Source organism: Arachis ipaensis, chromosome B04, assembly GCF_000816755.2.
Source record: "Arachis ipaensis cultivar K30076 chromosome B04, Araip1.1, whole genome shotgun sequence".
Taxonomy (NCBI): domain Eukaryota; kingdom Viridiplantae; phylum Streptophyta; class Magnoliopsida; order Fabales; family Fabaceae; genus Arachis; species Arachis ipaensis.
Genome location: NC_029788.2, coordinates 79,578,467 through 79,597,345, shown reverse-complemented (window position 1 = coordinate 79,597,345; position 18,879 = coordinate 79,578,467). Strand labels below are relative to the sequence as shown.

Sequence of the window (18,879 nt, the reverse complement as noted above, 5' to 3'; positions counted from 1 at the left end):
CGCGGGCCGACGCTCAAGTTTCTCCTGGCCCTGCGAACTCTCCTGAAGTCGTCGTGGTGACGGCTGCTGAGGCTTCTCGGAAGAGAAAGAGGCCTGAGGACCCGAGCAGTGAGACTTTTGAGGATGAGGGTCTTGTGGCCAGCGTGATGGATCGACGCTTCGATACCCCGGGGTTTATTGATCAACACTTGATGCCTGGAACGGAGCCATTTTTTATGGCTGCGATGTTTCATTCCAGGCCAAGTCGGTGTATCGTGCTCTCCTCCGGTCTGCCGTTGTTGTTCGGAAGGCTGAGCCTGTGATGGCTCAGGTTGGTTTGCTAGATAAGAAACTTCGTCATTCTCATGCTGAGGTAGCCAAGTTGAAGGGGGAACTTAAGGCTGCCGAAGCTGCGAGGGAGAGGGCTGTGAAGTCTTCTGAGGAGGCCGGGGCAGAGATTCTTTGACTTGCCGAGGTTGAAACTTCGCTTCTCTCTCAGTTGGCAGATGAGCGGCAGCGGGCTTCCGATGTGGGTTCTCAGGCTGCCATGCTTCTCGCCGAGTCGGAGGCTCTAAAGGCCGAGGTTGCTGCCTTGAAGAGGGAGAAGACGGAGTTGCTAGCTGATGCGAAGGATGCGATTGCGGCTACCGAGGAAACGATGAGGGCTCAAGCTTCAGTGCTAGCTCCTGGTGTGGATATGTCCGTGATGGGGGCCTTCAAGACTGTTCGTGATGGCCAGATCGTTGACCTTGAGTAGCTTTTACCTTTATCTCTTTGGATTTTTCTTTGAACTGTGTTTTGGATATTTTCGGATGGCCAAGGGCCGTGTATTTTGACTTTGGAACACTTTTATTTTCGTTTTAATAGTGCTTATTGGCAGTTCGGGCCTTTTGTATGTTCCGTTGTTACGTTGGTTTTGGGCCGTCCGGGCCTATCATATATTCCGTTTTAGGCTATTCCGTGTGTATTTCGTTTGTTTCCTCGGACCGTCGTTTGGTCGGGTTCTTTTGTGGATATCCGCGTGTTTGGGCCTGGGGGGTGATCAGTCCCCCAGTTGCGGCCGTTGCGGCCGTCCGTATTTGGGGTGCGGCGCGGCTTGGTGGATATTGGCGTGCCTTTGGCATTTGTCGCAGTTTTTAACTATTTGTATGGAATCCCGGATAACCGTGGGCCAGAAGTAGCCTGCTCTGATGACTTTTTGGGCTAAAGTTTTGCCTCCGACGTGGTGACCGCAGCAGCCTTCGTGGATTTCACGGAGTATGTACTCCGTGTTCTCGGGTTCGATGCATTTGAGCAGGGGTTGCGAGAATCCGCGTTTGTATAGCTGTCCTGCGACAATGGTATAGTTGGCTGCTTCCCTTTTTATTCGTTTTTCCTCTTTGGGGTCTGGTGGCAGTGTTCCTTCGAGGAGGTATTGCAGGATAGGGTAGGTCCAAGATCCCTGGTTTGAGATTGTCAGGTGAGCGTTGGTTGTTGTTGACACGGAGGGTGTCTTAACGACTTCCTGGATTAACGATTTGTTACCGTGTCCGGGTTTGGTACTGGCTAGCTTGGAGAGTAGGTCTGCTCTGGCATTTCGTTCCCTAGGGACGTGCTGTATGGTGACGTGTTCGAATCCTTCTTTTAGTTTGTTTACCTTGGCGAGGTATTGTTGGAGTAGGGGATCTCGTGTCTGGTAGTCTCCGTTAATTTGGGAACTGACTACATGTGAATCGGTATTTACTTCTAGGACCTTTGCTCCGACTTCCCGGGCTAAGGATAGGCCTGCCAAGAGGGCCTCGTATTCTGCTTGGTTATTTGATACTGGAAATTCGTATCGTACCGACTGTTCGATCGTGATCCCATCTTGGTTTTCGAGTATGACTCCGGCGCCTCCGTAGGTGGAGTTTGATGAGCCGTCGACATGTAGTTTCCATGATTCGGGGGTGAGCTTTCCCGGAGTCATCTCGGCGATGAAGTCGGCCATAGCTTGTGCTTTGATCGCATTTCGGGGTTCGAATTTGATCTGAAATTGAGATAGTTCGATGGACCACACTAGCATTCTTCCCGCTAGGTCGGGTTTCTGCAACACCTGCTTGACCGCCTGGTCGGTTCGAACCGTCATGGGATGAGCTTGGAAGTATTGTCGTAGGCGTCGGGAGGCTGTAAGGAGTGTGAAAGCTAGCTTTTCTAAGCGTGAGTAGCGAGCTTCCGCATCTTGTAGGAATTTGCTTATGAAGTATACGGGTTTTTGTTCCTTTTTCTCGTTTTCACGGACAAGTGCTGCTGCGAGTGCCTCTTCCGTTATGGAGAGGTATAAGTAAAGTGTTTCCCCTGTTTGGGGTTTGGCGAGGATTGGTGGTTCCACTAGGACCCTCTTGAAGTGTTGGAATGCTTCTTCACATTCCGTCTCCCATTTGAAAGGGGCTCCTTTTTTCATTAGTTTGAAGAAAGGGGTCGCTTTTTGAGCCGATGCCCCGAGAAAGCGCGATAACGCCGTCAGTCGGCCGGTAAGCTTTTGGATGTCTTTAAGGTTTTTGGGGCTTGTCATCTCGAGGACGGCGCGACATTTCTCTAGGTTTGCTTCAACTCCGCGTTGCGTAATCATGAAGCCGAGGAACTTCCCAGCCTCCATTCCGAAGGCACATTTTGCCGGGTTGAGTCGCATTTGGTGCTTTCGTAGGGTGTTCATTATGACCTTGAGGTCGTCGGTTAGTTGTTCGCCGGATTCGGTCTTGGCGAGCATGTCGTCTATGTAGACTTCTAATTTGTTACCGGACAGGTCTCGAAATATCTTGTTAACAAGTCTTTGATAGGTTGCTCCAGCATTTTTCAAGCCGAAGGGCATTACTGTGTAGCAGTACGTCCCGTCCGGGGTGATGAACGCTGTTTTCTCTTCGTCAGGTCGGTGCATCGGAACCTGGTTGTATCCGGAATATGCGTCCATGAAGCTGAGGTATCGGTGACCAGATGCAGCGTCTACCAATCCGTCGATGTTTGGTAGGGGGAAGGCGTCCTTCGGACAAGCTTTGTTGAGGTCCGTGTAGTCAATGCACATTCGCCATTTCCCGTTAGATTTTTTCACTAGTACGACGTTGGCTAGCCAGGTTGTGTAGGGGAGTTCCCGGATGAAGTTGGCCTCGAGTAGGGCTTTAACTTGTTTTTTGACTTCGGTGGCTCGGTCTGATGACATTTTTCTTCTTCTTTGTGCTACTGGGTTAGCTTTGGGGTCCACGGCTAGACGGTGGGACATTAGGTCGGGGATTATTCCCGGCATGTCGGCTGGTGTGAATGCAAACAGGTCTCTATTTTGTTTCAGGAGTTGAGAGAGTTCCTCTTTGAGGTCATATGGGAGGTTCCTATTAATAAAGGTGTATTCATCTTTGGTTGGCCCTATTTGTAGTTTTTCCATATCTCCTTCTGGCTCTGGCCTGGGTTGGCCATCTTGTCGGGCATCCAGGTCAGCTAGGAATACTCCGGCCGCATCTCGGGATTTCTTCCTTAGGGCTAGGCTGGTGTTGTCGCATTCGGCTGCGACTTCTCGGTCCCCGTGGATGGTATCGACGGAGCCGTCGTCGGTTCTGAATTTCATAAGGAGGTATTTGGTAAAGATGACTGCGGAGAAGTCATTGATTGCTTTCCTTCCGAGGATCACGTTATAGGCTGTGGAGTCTTTTAGGACTACGAATTCAGATAGGATTGTCTTCTTCTGGCTGCTCGTTCCTATGGTGATGGGAAGTGTGATTGAGCCGTCTGGTTTGAGAAAGTTGTCTCCGAGTCCCGTGACGCCGTGGCGGTGTGTTTGGAGGTTGTCGTTGTGGAGTCCGAGTTTATCGAAGGCTCCTCGAAAAAGGATGTTTGAGTCTGCCCTGGTGTCTACCAGTATCCTTCGTACGAGTCCTGTTCCGATTCTGGCTGAGATAACGAAAGGGGCATCCTCGGCTGAGGTGCCGTGTTGGCAGTCCTCTGGTAAGAACGTTATCGTATTGTCGGCCGCGGAGATTGGGGCTTGGTTCCTTACAGCCATTACCTTGAGGTCTTTCTTCATTGTTAGTTTTGACTTGCTCGATACGTCCTTGCCTGTGATGACGTTTACTATGATGGTCGGATCTTCCTCTGGGCTTTCCCTGGGGGGTTGCTTTTAGGTTCTCGGGTTACGTCCTTCTCTCTCCGGCGACCTGTCTCTCTCCGCGCGTCTCGGTTCTCTGATGATTTTGGCAAATTCTGGGAGTTTGCCGTCTCGTATGGCTTGTTCAAGGGCGTCTTTAAGGTCAAAATAATCTTGTGTTTTGTGACCGTAACCTCGGTGGTATTCGCAATAGAGGGTTTTGTTGCCTCCTGTCCTTTCTTTGAGTTGTCGGGCTTTCGGAATGATGCCTCGATCTGCTATTTGGTGGTATATCTCGGTAATTGGTGATGTCAGGGGCGTGTAATTAGAGAATTTGCCTATTCTCGGTGGTCGGCTGGTCGGCCTGGGGTGGTCCCGTTGATTCTCTTTAGGTGTTGGGTTATGGTGAGAAGCCGAATTGCCGCGTTGGGTGTTGCCGTGCTGCCGCTTGTTGGCCGCGACGACCTGGCTGACTTCTTCGTCGTTGATGTAGTCTTTGGCGACGTTCTGGATCTCATGCATGGTCCATACCGGTCTGGTGGTGAGGTGTTTGCGAAAATCTTCGTTCATTAGCCCATTGGTTAGGCAAAGGCTTGCGACGGAATCCGTGAGTCCGTCGACCGTTAGGCATTCGTCGTTGAAGCGGTCGAGGTATTTTCTTGTGGATTCCTCTTGTTTTTGTGTGACCCCTAGTAAGCTGATGGGGTGTTTGGCTTTAGTGATCCTAGTAGTGAACTGGGCCATGAACTTTCGTGTAATATCGTGGAAACTGGCTATGGATCCGTTTGGGAGGGCGTTGAACCATTTGATCGCTGGCCCGGCGAGGGTTACCGGGAAGGCTCTGCATCGGACCGCGACGGTCGCTCCTTCTAGGTTCATTATGGCTTCAAAAGCCGTTAGATGTTCTTGGGGATCCTTAGTTCCATCGTACTTCATATCGGTAGGTTTGTCGAAGCCTTTGGGGAGTTTTGCTCTTAGGATTCTTTCTGTAAAGGGTGTAGCTCCCATTATTATATGGTCGTTTCTCGTGCGTTTGGTGTTTCGGTCCCTCCGATCTTCGTCTGAGTAGTGTTGATAACTCAGATCTTGAGAAGCGCTGCGGTTATGTTTCTTGTTGTATCGCCGTTCTGGCGATTTCTCGTGTCTGTGGTCGCGTGAGGAGCTGCGACCGTCTCTTCTGTCGTGTCGTCGGGTTGGCGACCTACCGCGGCGAGACCTTGATCTGGAGGTTGCATGGCTTCCATGTTCGTTGTTGTGTTTTTCTTTATTGGTTATCTTGCCTTCGAGTTCCTGAACCCGGAGGCAGAGATCCTGGATGATCTGTGCCGCTTTGTCCCTGGCTTTCTCAGGATGTCGTCGATTCGTGACGTCGTGGTCGTTCGCGTTTTGGACAGTACTCGCTATTCTCGCTTGGTTTGTGACCTCTCGGTGCTCGGGGGTTGGGTTAATCGGTTGAGAGTCATCCTGGCTTGAGGGGGTTTCCTCCAGGACGTCCCCCATCGGGCCCAGCTGGCGCAGGTTCCCCACAGACGGCGCCAATGTACGAGATGTCTCCGGTACGGATTGAAGGGTGGATCGGGAACCCGCAGGCAGGGCTGGAACCGGATTGCTTGACTGGAGCGATGGGGGGTGGTACCTGCAAAGACACTCCGACGCTCGAGTCAGAATGGATCTGAGAGGTATGAGGTGTCAGGAATGAATGATACCTGAAGGGACTTGGGTCCTCCTTTTATAGGTGATGGCCGTTATCTTATCTTATCTTGTTTGATTAAGATAAGAGAGATATTTGAATTCGAAAGTTGGTTAGGAGCTTTGAAGGGCTGGTTCTGGGCCTTTGGGTCGAGACGGGTTGTCCCCGGGTAACCGGGTATGCGGGATCCGTGGGTCGGATCCGTAACAGTTACCAAACATTTTCGTATCTCAAATTACGATATTCCAAAAGGCTTCATATAGCACTTGAACGTGTAAATAAAAAATTTTAAAAAAATAACAAATTAATCCTTGATTTTTTAGTTTGCGTATATTTAAATTCTTGAAAATTTAAAAATATGTTTGAATTTTTCACTTTTTTTTTAATTTGGACATATCAATTCTGAGTCTAATTTGTCTTATTTTAAAATTTTTTTCACATATACATCCGTATTAATCAGGTTAATATAACGAGAATCATATTTGATTTTTCTATTAAGTCTGACAAACTCAAATGAACATGAAAAATCAATATATTTAAATTTTAAAAAGTCAAAAATTTAAATATATTTTTAAATTCTAAAAAATTTAAATACATATAAAAAATCAAAAACCTATTTATCATTTTCTTAAAAATCTATAAAAACCTGTACATAACAATCCCAAGTCCAAAGATATTAAACATATATAAAAATTTCAAAATTTATTTGAATACTTTACAACACAAAAGCGGGTATTTAGGCTGCGTTTGTTTACAGAGACAGGACATTGAGACAAGGACACTGAGACACAAAATCGTATTTGGCAGATGAGATATGGACAGAGACAATGTGTTAATGTGTCCAGAGACACTGAATTAGTGTATTTTGTGTCCATCCTAACAGAAAGGACACAAAGACACTAACAAGAGACATAACTTATTTTTTATTTTTTCTTTCATTATTCTTGTTAATTTTTCATAATTATATTTTTTATTGTTATATTTTTTATCTCAAATTTTTGGACTACAAAAAAATGAGAATAAATTGAATTTTCATAATTTGTTCTAGTTTATCATCAAATAAAATATAAAAATACAAAATTTTATATCTTTATCCATCAATGTCTTATTCTATCATATTTTCAGTGTCTTGTCCTATCATGTTTTTAAAAACAAACGCAGCCTTACAGAATACATCCCGAGTGGAGTCAAGTTACACATTCAAACAAAACTTATTCATGAAGGTAAACACGCGTCCTAATCTCCAGCTGCCACGAACCCAAAAAGGACAAGGCTCCTAGTTAGCCTCTTTCCCAAAGGCTTATGCTAAAACTCACCTTTAGAAACTGTGTTGTGTAGAATCCACGTCTTTTTTGGTCAAGAATCCCCACTTTTTTTGTATGATTGCCTAGTGTAGAGGATGCACTAAAAATGCTAAGTCCAAATAACACTAGTTGGATTCTGGTTTTCATTATCTTATACAAAATAGTATAAAGATAAAAAAAATAATGCTTGTACTATTTTTTATGGCTTTTATAACATGAAATATAAATTTTTTATTAATCATTTTTAACAAAAGATAAAAAATATACAAAAATATGTATACAAAAATAGTAGATATAATATTCTTTCATAGACTATTAGACCACTTATTTAGAAAATTATGCCACTGGAGGCTTGTAAGTTACTATAAAATTCACCTTGTCTTCAAAACAATTGGCAAGAAGTTATTTTTAAAAGTTTATCATGGCCAGCAACTATAGTTTATTCACGTTATTGTAACCAAATAGTCCAAAATCCGAAAGAGAAAAAAAAACGGATAATATTTTACTGAGATACCAACTACCGAAAATGAAAAAGTTTGCATAAATAATTGAAAAGAAATCTGAATAAATAGGATAACGTATTCAATTACAATTACAGAATTTCAGATCATAGACTTACATAAGTAAATAAGAGACAGTCTTAAAAATCAACATTTTTATTAAAATTTTGTCAACACTTAATTAATTAAAAAAATAATAAATTTCACATTATTAGATATAATTTTATACTATTAAAAATATTAGTGATAACTAATTAATAGGAACAAATCACAAAAACCGCTGACTTTAAGTAATCCAAAAGAAATCTGAATGAATCAAAAGTGGTAAGTTATTCAATTACAAAATTTTGAGAGGCAACAAAAGTTGGAAATTGGAAATTGCAAGAGATTCCATGCTCTTCTTCCGTTCTTCGTTCAAATCTTTTATACACATTGCTAAAGTCTATGGAGTATAGACAATTTTGAAAGAATATATACAATACAATATAACCAACTGAGATTTATCCTAGAAAAACCCATCAACAAATCACATGGGCAACAACACCACAATTATAACCCAGCATACTCTAACCCTCTATCCCAAAAAATAAAAAAATAAAAAACAACAAAAAAAAAGAAAAATATACAACACCCAGATCTCACTAATCACACTACAGAGTACAAGTCCAACTCATCTAAAAAAAATCCAGCAAAATGGAAAATAACCAACACACTCAAAAAGTCAAGAAAACCAATAGTTTTCTTTTCAATTCTATATCCCGAAAGAAAAAGAAGAAAATTTTTCTTACTGAAACTCTGTACTGGAAAAGAACTCCAAATTATATAAATTACACCCCAGAAAGCGGAGAAAAAAATTCTCTTTCTTTTTTTCTGCTGAATCCAAGAACCGGCACTACCGTACCGAGTTAGCTCAACGATCCAGACCGAGTCCGGATCGGAGCAAGAACACACTGAGTTCCTGACCCGGTCCCTCGTCCGGGTTAATGAGATGAAACGACTCGGAGTCGGCGCTCCCAACCACGTGCTCAAAGTTCGCCCTCATATACATAAGCTCCTCCGATCTCGAGCCTTTACCCGAATGTTGACCCGACCCGAATCCTGCTGGTATGACGCCCGCCCCGACAGATACGCACCGCATGGTCTTGAGAACAGACCGGACGCGCTCCCCGGCGCGGCGTCGTGCCGCGAACCCGCTTTTTCGGCCATTGCAGAATACGGTCCAGACCGGAACGGAGCGGAGGGGACACCTGGCGAGGTCTGGGCGGTGGGGATTGCATTCGAGTGCGATGCGGAGAAGGCCGTTACGCATTTCGCGAACGAGGTCGTTGGTGGAGATGGGGAATTCGAGGAGGAGGGAGGGTTTTGTAGAGAGGCGGTCGTGTTGGACGCAGAACCAGACGTGGCCGCCGCGGTTGCCGAAGATGGTGCCTATCACCATGGATTTGGAGGGGCGAGGTGGTGCCACGGTGGCTGCGGCTCTGGAGGAGGTGGAGGAGGAGGTTGTGGAGGACGAAGGAGAGGTTGCTGTTGTGGTGGTGGGAGGGCGGTGGCGGAGGGAGGAGGTGCTGAAGCGTTTCTTGGTTGAAGTGGCGGAAGAGAAGGGTGTTTTGGGGGTGGCAGGGGTTTTGGTGGTGGTGGAGGTGGTTGTGTTTGCGGTGGATGATGGGAAGAAACAAGGGAGGAAGAATCGACGGAGGAAGTCGATGGTCATGGTGGGTGGTGCAATGAGGTTTCTTGAAGGAAGGGTTTGAGTTGAAGGGAATGGATGTGAGACAGCAGAGATGAGAGTGTAAGAGAAAGAGAGCATGTGTGTATGAATTGTGAAAGGTGGGCTGGCTGGGCATGTGCATGGGTCGTGGTACGGTCCGTGCATGTAGGTTTTATTAACTTTTTTATATTAATATTTAATTTAACATTTTATTTAATTATTTTTATGGATATCACAATCAATTAATCATATCTATTTTTTTTTAATGATCATTTACATAATCAATATAAAATATAATTATTTTATTGATATAGCACTACACAATTAGATGTACTATTAAACGATATTTGATCGTATACCAAAAGGTTCGTTAAAAGGAAAAAACACTTACCTTTGATTTAGCACGTTTTATTTATTTTATTCAAATTTTAATTTATAGGTATAATTGAGTCAAGTTATAGCTAAATGAATCACAGCCCTTAAATTTGATCTGTAATATTTTTCAATAGGACAAGTTGCGCATAATAATAATAGTCCCTAAACTTAACTTGTTGGATTGAAAAGAAAGAAACAAGAAAAATATTCATAGTGAAAAGTTATATTAAAAGATTGTAAATGATCAAATAGATGAAATAGATAAACAAATAAATAAGTAAATAAATAAATAAAGATGAATAAAAAAAATTTAGAAAATGAGAGAGTTATATCCATCTATAAATTGGTTATGTAATGAGTGGTAGCCTCCAAATTTAGTCGGTTATTACATTGATACTTATTCAAAAAAAAATTAAATAATAAAAATTATTCGATCAATTATGTTAAGAAGTTCACTTAAGAGATATCAAAAAAATAAAAGTACAAACTTTTCCACTATCAAAACTTACAACATAATTTTAATATGATCATTTGTTTCACATTTCAAATAAACTCTATTGTTTCCCATGATTATTATGATATATTCTATATTGTGATTTCTCCTTTTAATTTTTTTAGTCCAATAAAGATTTATTTGTTATAAATTTAAATTTTATTTAAAAATTTATTATAGGTCAATAAATTACTGTATATATAAGATAAGATTCAAATTTTCAATACTTACTTAATTGAATTAGTAAACTAACCACTAAATCAATCTAAGTTGGTTCATTTCCTCCCTCCAATTAATGCATACTAAGTACATTTTAATTTTTACATATCGACGTAAGTGTGCATGATCAAAGCTACGCATAAAGTGCTTTTTTTTATTATTTGTTAATACTATCAGTGCATATATATAGACAGATAGATAGACACATACAATAAATGGAACCCTCCAAAGGAGAGAAGAATGTGAAATGCTTTAACTAGAATAATGCTAAAGTAAGGTAGCTTACAAGAAAATAGCAGCTCATGCTTTTGAATTATTGCCTAAATACTTTATAATAATCCCACAAGGAAAACCACTTTCCAATATCAAACTCAAATCATGCAACCTTAGACCAGGCACTAGCACAAGAAAACCCCTTTGGTCATCATGGGACAATCAATGAACCTGTGATGGAAATCAGCAATGTATGGTTTTCATTGATGATTCCATTTTACTAGAAACATAACATCTTCAAGCTACATTAAAACAAGATAAAGCAGTTACTGCACCCCACTCCACCTAGCCCAGTCAACAAACTGCATACCACCATACACATTGTTGGCGAAACGCACGCCAACGGTGAAAGTCATGGCAACTGCGGGGACTTGTTTCGCCACCGGTGACGCTTCAACCAAGCGTTCAAGTCCATTAATGATCTGGTATCGGGTGTTAGAAGACAAACCGAGGAAGACACCTAAATGTTGATGAAGACAAGAATCAAGTTCATTACATACAGGAATAGAACAGAATAGAATACAAGTCAATATTAGTATATTATCTACTAATAAGCAATGATCAAAATAGAAGCTATTTAAAGAAAAACAGAATCTTGGAAAAGAAACCGACTAGATTGCACATAATTGAACCAATATAAAACGGCTGTTCCAAAGAGATGAAATACAAGTTTCTAAACAACTATGGTAAATAAGCTGTCCAAATAATATTACTAATCGCTCACTAAATCATGTTTCTACCATTCATATGAAAACATTTAATTTAAATAACAAATCCTTCTAGTTTGCCAAACATGGGTAAATTTTATTGTCTAGCAATATCAGTATGGAAAGTCAAGGGTATCAAATTTGGTCTCATAAACGAACTCATTGGCACTGAAACTGAAAATAGTCATACTAGCACAACAAAAACAGAGATATTTTCTAGCAGCATAGTGAAGAAAAGCTAGAAAACATGAACCAATTTTAAACAATGAACACTTGCATACCCCAAAGAGCTGCACTCTTCACAAGAGGTGGCACAGGTACATGATCCTCTGATTTCTTTATGTTCCTGATATATCATAATAGCAGGTCAGAAATTTTTCACTAAAGAAGGATTCATACACTGCAAACCTAGATTTTTTTCATTAATAAACCTTATGGTGCCACCTGCTCAAAAATCCACTATAACTTCTCATTTCAAGTGAGTATCCTTAATCTCTCCAATGATTTTTGGTTTATAATTTATATATTGTAGAGTTTTAAATGGATGAATAGTGGATCAAATATATCATAGAACTTAGGACAATCAGCCAACTTTAAAATCATATTTACGCCATTAATCTTAGAAAGATAATAACAGATTTCAAATAAATGTTCAAACCTTTACATGCTCAATTATTGCAAAGAAGAAAAAAACAAAAACAAGAAAATAATGATTTCCAGTTGAATCTTTTATTTATGACAAAAACATTCGTTATTAGAAGCCCAAATGTCATATACATAATTACAAAATCCTTACAGAACTTTTCTATTGAGGCCAGGGGTAGAAGTGATTGATCAAGGCGGGGTCAGAACAGGGAAAGTAACATTTGTTCCTATTGCCACACAGGTCATCTAAAAATGAATTCTAAAGAGAACAAAACCATACCGTTTTGCAGTCATGATCATATTGGCAATGCCTTGGCCTATAATGCCACATCCAAATCCAACGGCTCCATACATTATGCCCTGAAATTAGAAACATGCTTAAAAATTAACTGAAATGAAACTTCAATAATAAATGGACCAACGACATGACTCGTCCTCACCTTGAAGAAGTATGTTCCGAGTCTTTGCTGTACGGAAAACCTACATCCTGGCCTTTCAGCTTCAAATACACTGTGTAAAGAGAGCAGAAAAGGTTAGACAAAATTCATGCGGTAAAGATACAAGCAGTTCATATAATATTATTTCCATTTGTCTTTTTTAGATGGGCAACAATTGATACTCAACACAAAAGAAACCTATATAAAAAGTTATCGATATGAAAGGAAGCCATTCAATGGCGTGAATTCTTAGATGGAAACTTCTTCACATTAAGAAGACACAATATAAGACATGGAAAGCATTACTACAATGTCTTTTGTAGATAGAGACCTGTTGATATCTCAACACGTAAGAAACGTACACAAAAGATAATGACATGAAAATAGGTCATTTAATGGCATGATGTGTAACCTGCTAGGCAAAGAGGCATAGGCTTTCTGTAGTCTTCCAAGGAATCCACTAGATACTGATGGTTTCCCGATTCTGGCATAGGGTGCCAACATACCTACCAAAGCAATGTTGACAACCAAACCAACCAAAAGATCCGCGACATACAACTCAAATTCAGACCAAAAGTCGTCACCTCTCTTTTGAACTTCGGCAAAAGTAGCACAACAAGAATCAATGACAATCTGCATATCACAAGAGAGTAAAGTTTAAATTTGAAATAAGCATTTTTACAAGTCAAAAATCTATTGAGTGGCAAAGAACACAAAAATTTCACATAAAGCAGACGGCAAGCGTAATTATTATGTACTACTAGTCACAATCTCTATTCGAGGGATATAGCTCATTGCTTTAGCATATAAATACCTTATTGACTAGGTAAGTTGAGCAGACAAAGAACGAGTAAAGCATGAGCTAGTTCCTCAATAAATCATAGCAGGTTATTATATGATAATTCTAAACATTGATCACTAAAAGTTATACATTGTAGAAGAGTTAGATAATTCAATAACTTTAGTCAAGGAACTGAAACATGCAAAATATAAATTATGGTTATTAAGAGATAAACCCTACCAACCTCTGAGCCAATTTTGAAAAGAAACGACGGATCAGCCAGCATTCGATTGCGAAGTGCAGACCAATATTTCATGGCAAATCCCAAAGGCCAGAAAGATCCCTGCAGTTCAAGTATCAATGGAACAACAACATTAAGGTCTAAGGTCCAAGCGACTTTTAATCCTGTCTTACTCAAGATTTGACAATCCATTAGATAATTGCTACCATGAAATAAAAGGGAAAGAAAAGCATGGATATTGGAAACTTTACCTGCATGTCCAAATATCTAAGAAGAAGCACCTTGCGGATTCCCACAGTCTTAGCAGCCTCCAACATATCCGAAGGAAGGGTAGCCCCACGAGCCTGTGTCTCTCTCATTACCTCCTCGTATTTCAATATTGGCCCAAACTCATCTTCTTCTTTGTTACCTCCATCATCATCACTACCGCCACCACCACCACTTCCATCTCCAGCTCCACCGCCTCCAAAGCTCCCGTTACCACCACTACTATCAATCACAACTCTGTTATTATCATCTCTATTAGTTAAAGAGTCCCCAAATTTATGGTCATTATCCATGACACTCTCGCCTCCCCCTTTCGAAACCTTTATTGTAGTTACATCGGATTGTGATTCAGGTGGCAACTGTGACATACTCATTATGAAAAATGTTTTTTTCTTCCGTAGAGATCTATTGCACTTGTTAAGACAAATGATTGGAAATGCAGATTCTTTCAAAACCCTCCTGAAACTCAACCTGTCCAAACTTGAATCTTGACTTACCAGTTTCATCAAAACGGATTCTCTCCTTACACTAACCGGATGTGCCACCCCAAAATTCGAAGAACAACCTGCCATTATCCTCAAAGATTGTAGCTTTGTAGCTTTGTAACTTTGTAGCTCTAACCCAGAAAAGTCGACAAATTCTTAGTTTCTACTTAGCACTCAGCAGCTTAACCAATAAAATTAGGAGAAAAAAAAAATTCAGAACACGCACCAAAACTACTTGAGGCATTGACAGACACTCCAACAAAAACACAATGACTGAACCAAAAGGAAATGCATGTTTCTAGGAATATTCGAAACATTAACTAGAACTCTCAAGCAATGCAATATTTTTTCAAGCGATATCTCACTAACAACGTAAAATAAAACAGCTGAATAACATGATTGAAAACTGCAAAATAAATAAACAAACAATTAGAAAGGGAGAAAAACGGTACCTGTTTGTGGAGGAATAGTGGGAAATGAGTTAGGGGAATATACGGCGGAGTGAGTGGTTCCCCCTATTTCAGACTTTATATATTTGGGAAATTCGCCATGAATTGAATTGAATTAAAGTACTTCATACTTCATAGTTCATGCTACTAAAATATTCAGCAATAATTAATTGTAGAATCCAACACGTGGGGTATGTAATGTATTGCTGATTTCTTGGCCCGCGTGAGATATTTATATCCCAATTTGATTTGATTTGATTTGTACAGGCAGAGAAAATAAAATGATGTTTTTTTATTGGAAGAAAGAAGGAATGGTGTCAGTTGTGTCATGTCATGTGTGGATAATTTAATTACACTCAAACAAGTTCAAAATTCCTTATGTTATTGAAAAAAATTGATTAATTTGGATTGAGTAAAACTACACTTTTTTATTTTACATATTGGGGAGGAGTTGGTGTATAATAAGGTTATGGGCGTCCATGGTGCTTCACGCAGTTGTGACGGCTGCGATGAAGAAATCGGACGGACCGATTTCATCACGGTAATCGGACGGTCCGTTTTCGGGACTGGGAGGGTAAACAAATCGGACCGTCCGATTTGTGCCCCCAGTCAGGTGTCACGCATGCAAGTGTCCCCCACCAAATTGTAGCAACATTTTGGTGATTGCTGAACGCCCCCTCCCCATTCTCTTTCACTTTCAGCAACACCAAACTCTCTTCTCCTCCAACCCCACCAGCTTCTTCCATGGCCCTCTATTCATAAAGCTTTAATGTAAAAAAAATTGGAGCACTCCTTGACAATGCCTAGAAGAAGAAGAAGAATAAAAGATGTTAATCGTCCGGAGCTCCACATTGCTAATTATCTTGATCATCATAACTATGTAAGTTTTTACTTTAAAAAAAATTATTTTAATTTGTTTTACTGGTTATTTGGTAATGAAAGTTTGAGTTGATAAATTTAGTTTGTTAATTATTTAATATTATGTTTGTGTTTAGGGTTCTCGAATGTTGCAATGTGACCACTACATGCCGCCGGATCGGTACAATCCAATAGTGGAGGGGTATTTACGAGACACAGGCTTTTATCATGTTTCACAGATTAGAGTTGTCCAATGTCAGTCGGCATTGGTTAATGCTCTGGTCGAGAGATGGCGCCCTGAGACCCACACGTTTCACTTTCCGGTTGGTGAGTGTGCCATGACACTGGAGGATGTGGCGTTAATTCTTGGTCTTCCAACAAATGGTTTGCCAGTTACGGGACCAACACTGAGCAGTTATGAGGCTTTAGAGGCTGAATGCTTGGATCAGTTTGGTGTTGCACCTATGAAGGCAGACTGCAGGGGAAGTTTCATCAAGTTGGTTTGGTTTCGAGCATTGAAAGATCAATTAGTGTTGGTTGATGATATCCAGATTCAAAGGTACGTGAAGTGTGTAACAACCCTAATTTTCGAGTACGCGAGATCATTTCTAAAGACACAGATTTCTCCGAAAGATCAGTAAAGGGAATACCTCTTCTGTATCATCAAGCATCTCAATCCTCATTGTCATTATATTATCTTTAACTCAGGACCTTAGTTAAGGCAAGCTCGATAACGCGGTCACAAAGAACCTAGTTTTTGAACCGTATCGGTTAGGAGTTTTGATTCGGTTTTTCGTAAATAGTCTCAGTTTAACGAACCGGACTCGATTCATGATAGAAGAGAGATAATAGTATAATATTAGTATTATATTAGTATTAGAAGATGATTGAATGATATTATAAGGTTACCTGGTCTATTTTAGTTAAAAACAGGAAATTGGTTTAACCAGGTTTACGGTTTACTGGTGCAGCTTAGCACCAGCACTCTCTGATGACTTTAGCAATGCTAAGGCCTCATTATACATGTTTTATTCTCATAATAAATATTTTACTAGTGTCATTTATGCTAGTAGCTCAGAAAATAATTTTTAGAGATGTTTTTACAAGTGTTCCGATACATCTAGTTTTAGTAGTTGTACACCTGAGATATTTTAATATTATTTTAATCCACCTCCAAGCCAACCAATCACAACTCACCTTACACCCCCCAAGACCTCCAAGGCTGTCTCATTTCATCATTTTGGCTGAAAATAACAAGAAAGAAAAGAGAGAAATTTTCATGAACACTTAATCTTCAAAGCTTGATTTCTTCTGAACTAAAACTCAAATCAAAACTCCGATTTCACCAAAATGAACCTCTCTTCTTCCTCTACATAACCATGTAACTTATCAAGGATAAAAATAAGGTGAGATGGCTGTCTCCCTCCCATTTCAATTCGGTTTTCAAGGAAAACCATGCAAAACATGTGTTTTCTTGATGTTCTTCCTTAGGAATCATGCTTAACTTGACTTGAGGGCCAAGAAACATGAATTTTCAGCAAGTCTAAGGTGAGATATCTATTCCTAACATACTGAGTGAGATTTGGTCAGTTGAGAGTTTTTGGATTTAAAGTTATTTTTGACGTGATTTAGGAGGAAAAAGTGCTAAAGGACCACCTGAAAGTCTAACTGAATTAGGAGCAGCAAAACCAGGTAGGGATTGACGAATTTAATCTTGATTGATTGTGTTTGAGTTGTGTTATTATGATATGGTTTGGCTGTGCTTGAAATTGATTGTTTGTATGAATAATTCTTGTTGAAACTTTGGTAAAAATTTGATGAAATTTGATGAAATTCAAGCTATGAATGTGTGTTCTTGTGGCTGCTGGAAAACGAAACCTAGAGCTTAAATTGAGGTTCAATTTGTGTTAAAATCATGTAGAAAAGATGAGGTTTTAGTGGCTGAAAATTTATTTTGAATTTTGGTAAAAATCGGTTGCTGAAAAGACTGAAAAACGGGTAAAAACAGAGAAAGAATTTGAAGAATATACGAAGAACACGAAGAACACTTTGAGTGTGGTGAAGAACATTGAAGAACACCTTTTAGATCTTAGAAAGGGCAAGGAAGTAAAATTTTTTATGTTTAAGGGGTTATATGGTAATTTCTGAAAGTTAAGGTGGTAAAAGTAGAAATATTAAAAGTTACGGGTGGTAAAAGATGAATTTTAAAGGTTAAAAGTAAAAGGTAAGTTAATTTTCGAAAATTTAGTATTAAAATAATAAATAATAATAAAATATTAAATAATAATATTTAATTAAAAATAATATTTTAATAAAAATAATAAAATAATGCGAAAAAGGCAGTTTTCTATAAAAGCTTTAGAAAGACAACTTTAAGTGCAGAATCTCATAATTACCTTCATAAAACACTTAGGGAGTGGTAATAACATGATAGTAAGGCAAAGATAAAGAAAAGATAAAAAGTTAAAGAAAAGATAAAAACCAAAGAAAATTCTGTAAAGTTTTAATAACAGAAAAACAAACAGAGACTAGTGAAAAACTAGGGCAACATAGTTAGTCCTTGAGTTGCGACTAGGGTTAGGTATTATATAAAAAGTTAAACTGTTTCAGTATAGACTTAATGAACCTATACTTGGGACAGGCTAACTATTCATACCGAAATTTACATAAGCTTTAAATACATACGTTAAGCAGAGAAATCAGAGCAGAGTAAAGAAAACACAGATAACAGAGTAACCAGAGAAAAGTAAAGAGATACAGAGAAAAGAGTAATCAAAGCAGAGTAAAAAAACAAAGTGAAAAGAGTAATATGATAAAGAGAAATGGTTTGAGCCAAGATATTGTGAAAGTGAAAGATATAAAGTTTGTATAGTATGATTGAATAGAGAAAGAAAGAAGTACTGCATAAGAATGTGAAAGTGATGATGAATAATGAGAATGATATTGAATGATGATAATGAGAAAAGAGTAATATAACAAAGATAATAGAGGAGAAGAGTATAAAAATAAAGAGTTAAGCCTTGTGGCATGATATTCTATTATATGTTCATCTGATACTTTTCTATTGGCCCTAGAGGTCCTGTAGGCCCAAGTTCACCTACAGTAAGTTGTTATTCCTGTAGGCCGAAGTTCACCTGCAGTGAATATCAATTGTGTATCTCAGGGTGTTGCTCCTGTAGGCCGAAGTTCACCTACAGAGAGTTGTGATACCTGTAAGCCGAAGTTCACTTACAGGGGCGCTATTTCCGTAAGCCGAAGTTCACTTACAGAGGTGCCATTTCTATAGGCCGAAGTTCACCTATAGAAAGTTGTTATGTTGTGATTGAACTATTCCTGTAAGCTGAAGTTCACTTATGGGAGTGTTGTTTCTGTAGGCCGAAG

The 18,879-nt window shown here is 39.8% G+C and overlaps 2 protein-coding genes across 4 annotated transcripts; both read right to left on the bottom strand.

Annotated features, from left to right (window-relative positions):
• LOC107637836 (protein MIZU-KUSSEI 1) lies at positions 8,015-9,488 on the bottom strand. Its single transcript, XM_016341123.2, has one exon. The coding sequence runs from the start codon at positions 9,431-9,433 to the stop codon at positions 8,471-8,473; it is 963 nt and encodes a 320-aa protein (XP_016196609.2). The 5' UTR covers positions 9,434-9,488; the 3' UTR covers positions 8,015-8,470.
• Positions 10,568-14,910, bottom strand: LOC107639419 (protein RETICULATA, chloroplastic). Of its 3 annotated transcripts, none has more exons than XM_016342913.2 (8): positions 14,644-14,910; positions 13,691-14,322; positions 13,443-13,541; positions 12,830-13,050; positions 12,421-12,490; positions 12,261-12,340; positions 11,617-11,681; positions 10,568-11,088 (listed from the first exon to the last, which is right to left on the bottom strand). In XM_016342913.2, the coding sequence occupies exons 2-8, from the start codon at positions 14,276-14,278 to the stop codon at positions 10,895-10,897; spliced, it is 1,317 nt and encodes a 438-aa protein (XP_016198399.1). In that variant the 5' UTR covers positions 14,279-14,322; positions 14,644-14,910; the 3' UTR covers positions 10,568-10,894. The 3 variants fall into 3 exon arrangements, with proteins under 3 accessions (XP_016198399.1, XP_020976905.1, XP_016198398.1); XM_021121246.1 differs by having other exon boundaries at positions 13,691-14,271; XM_016342912.2 differs by having other exon boundaries at positions 13,691-14,372; positions 14,644-14,907.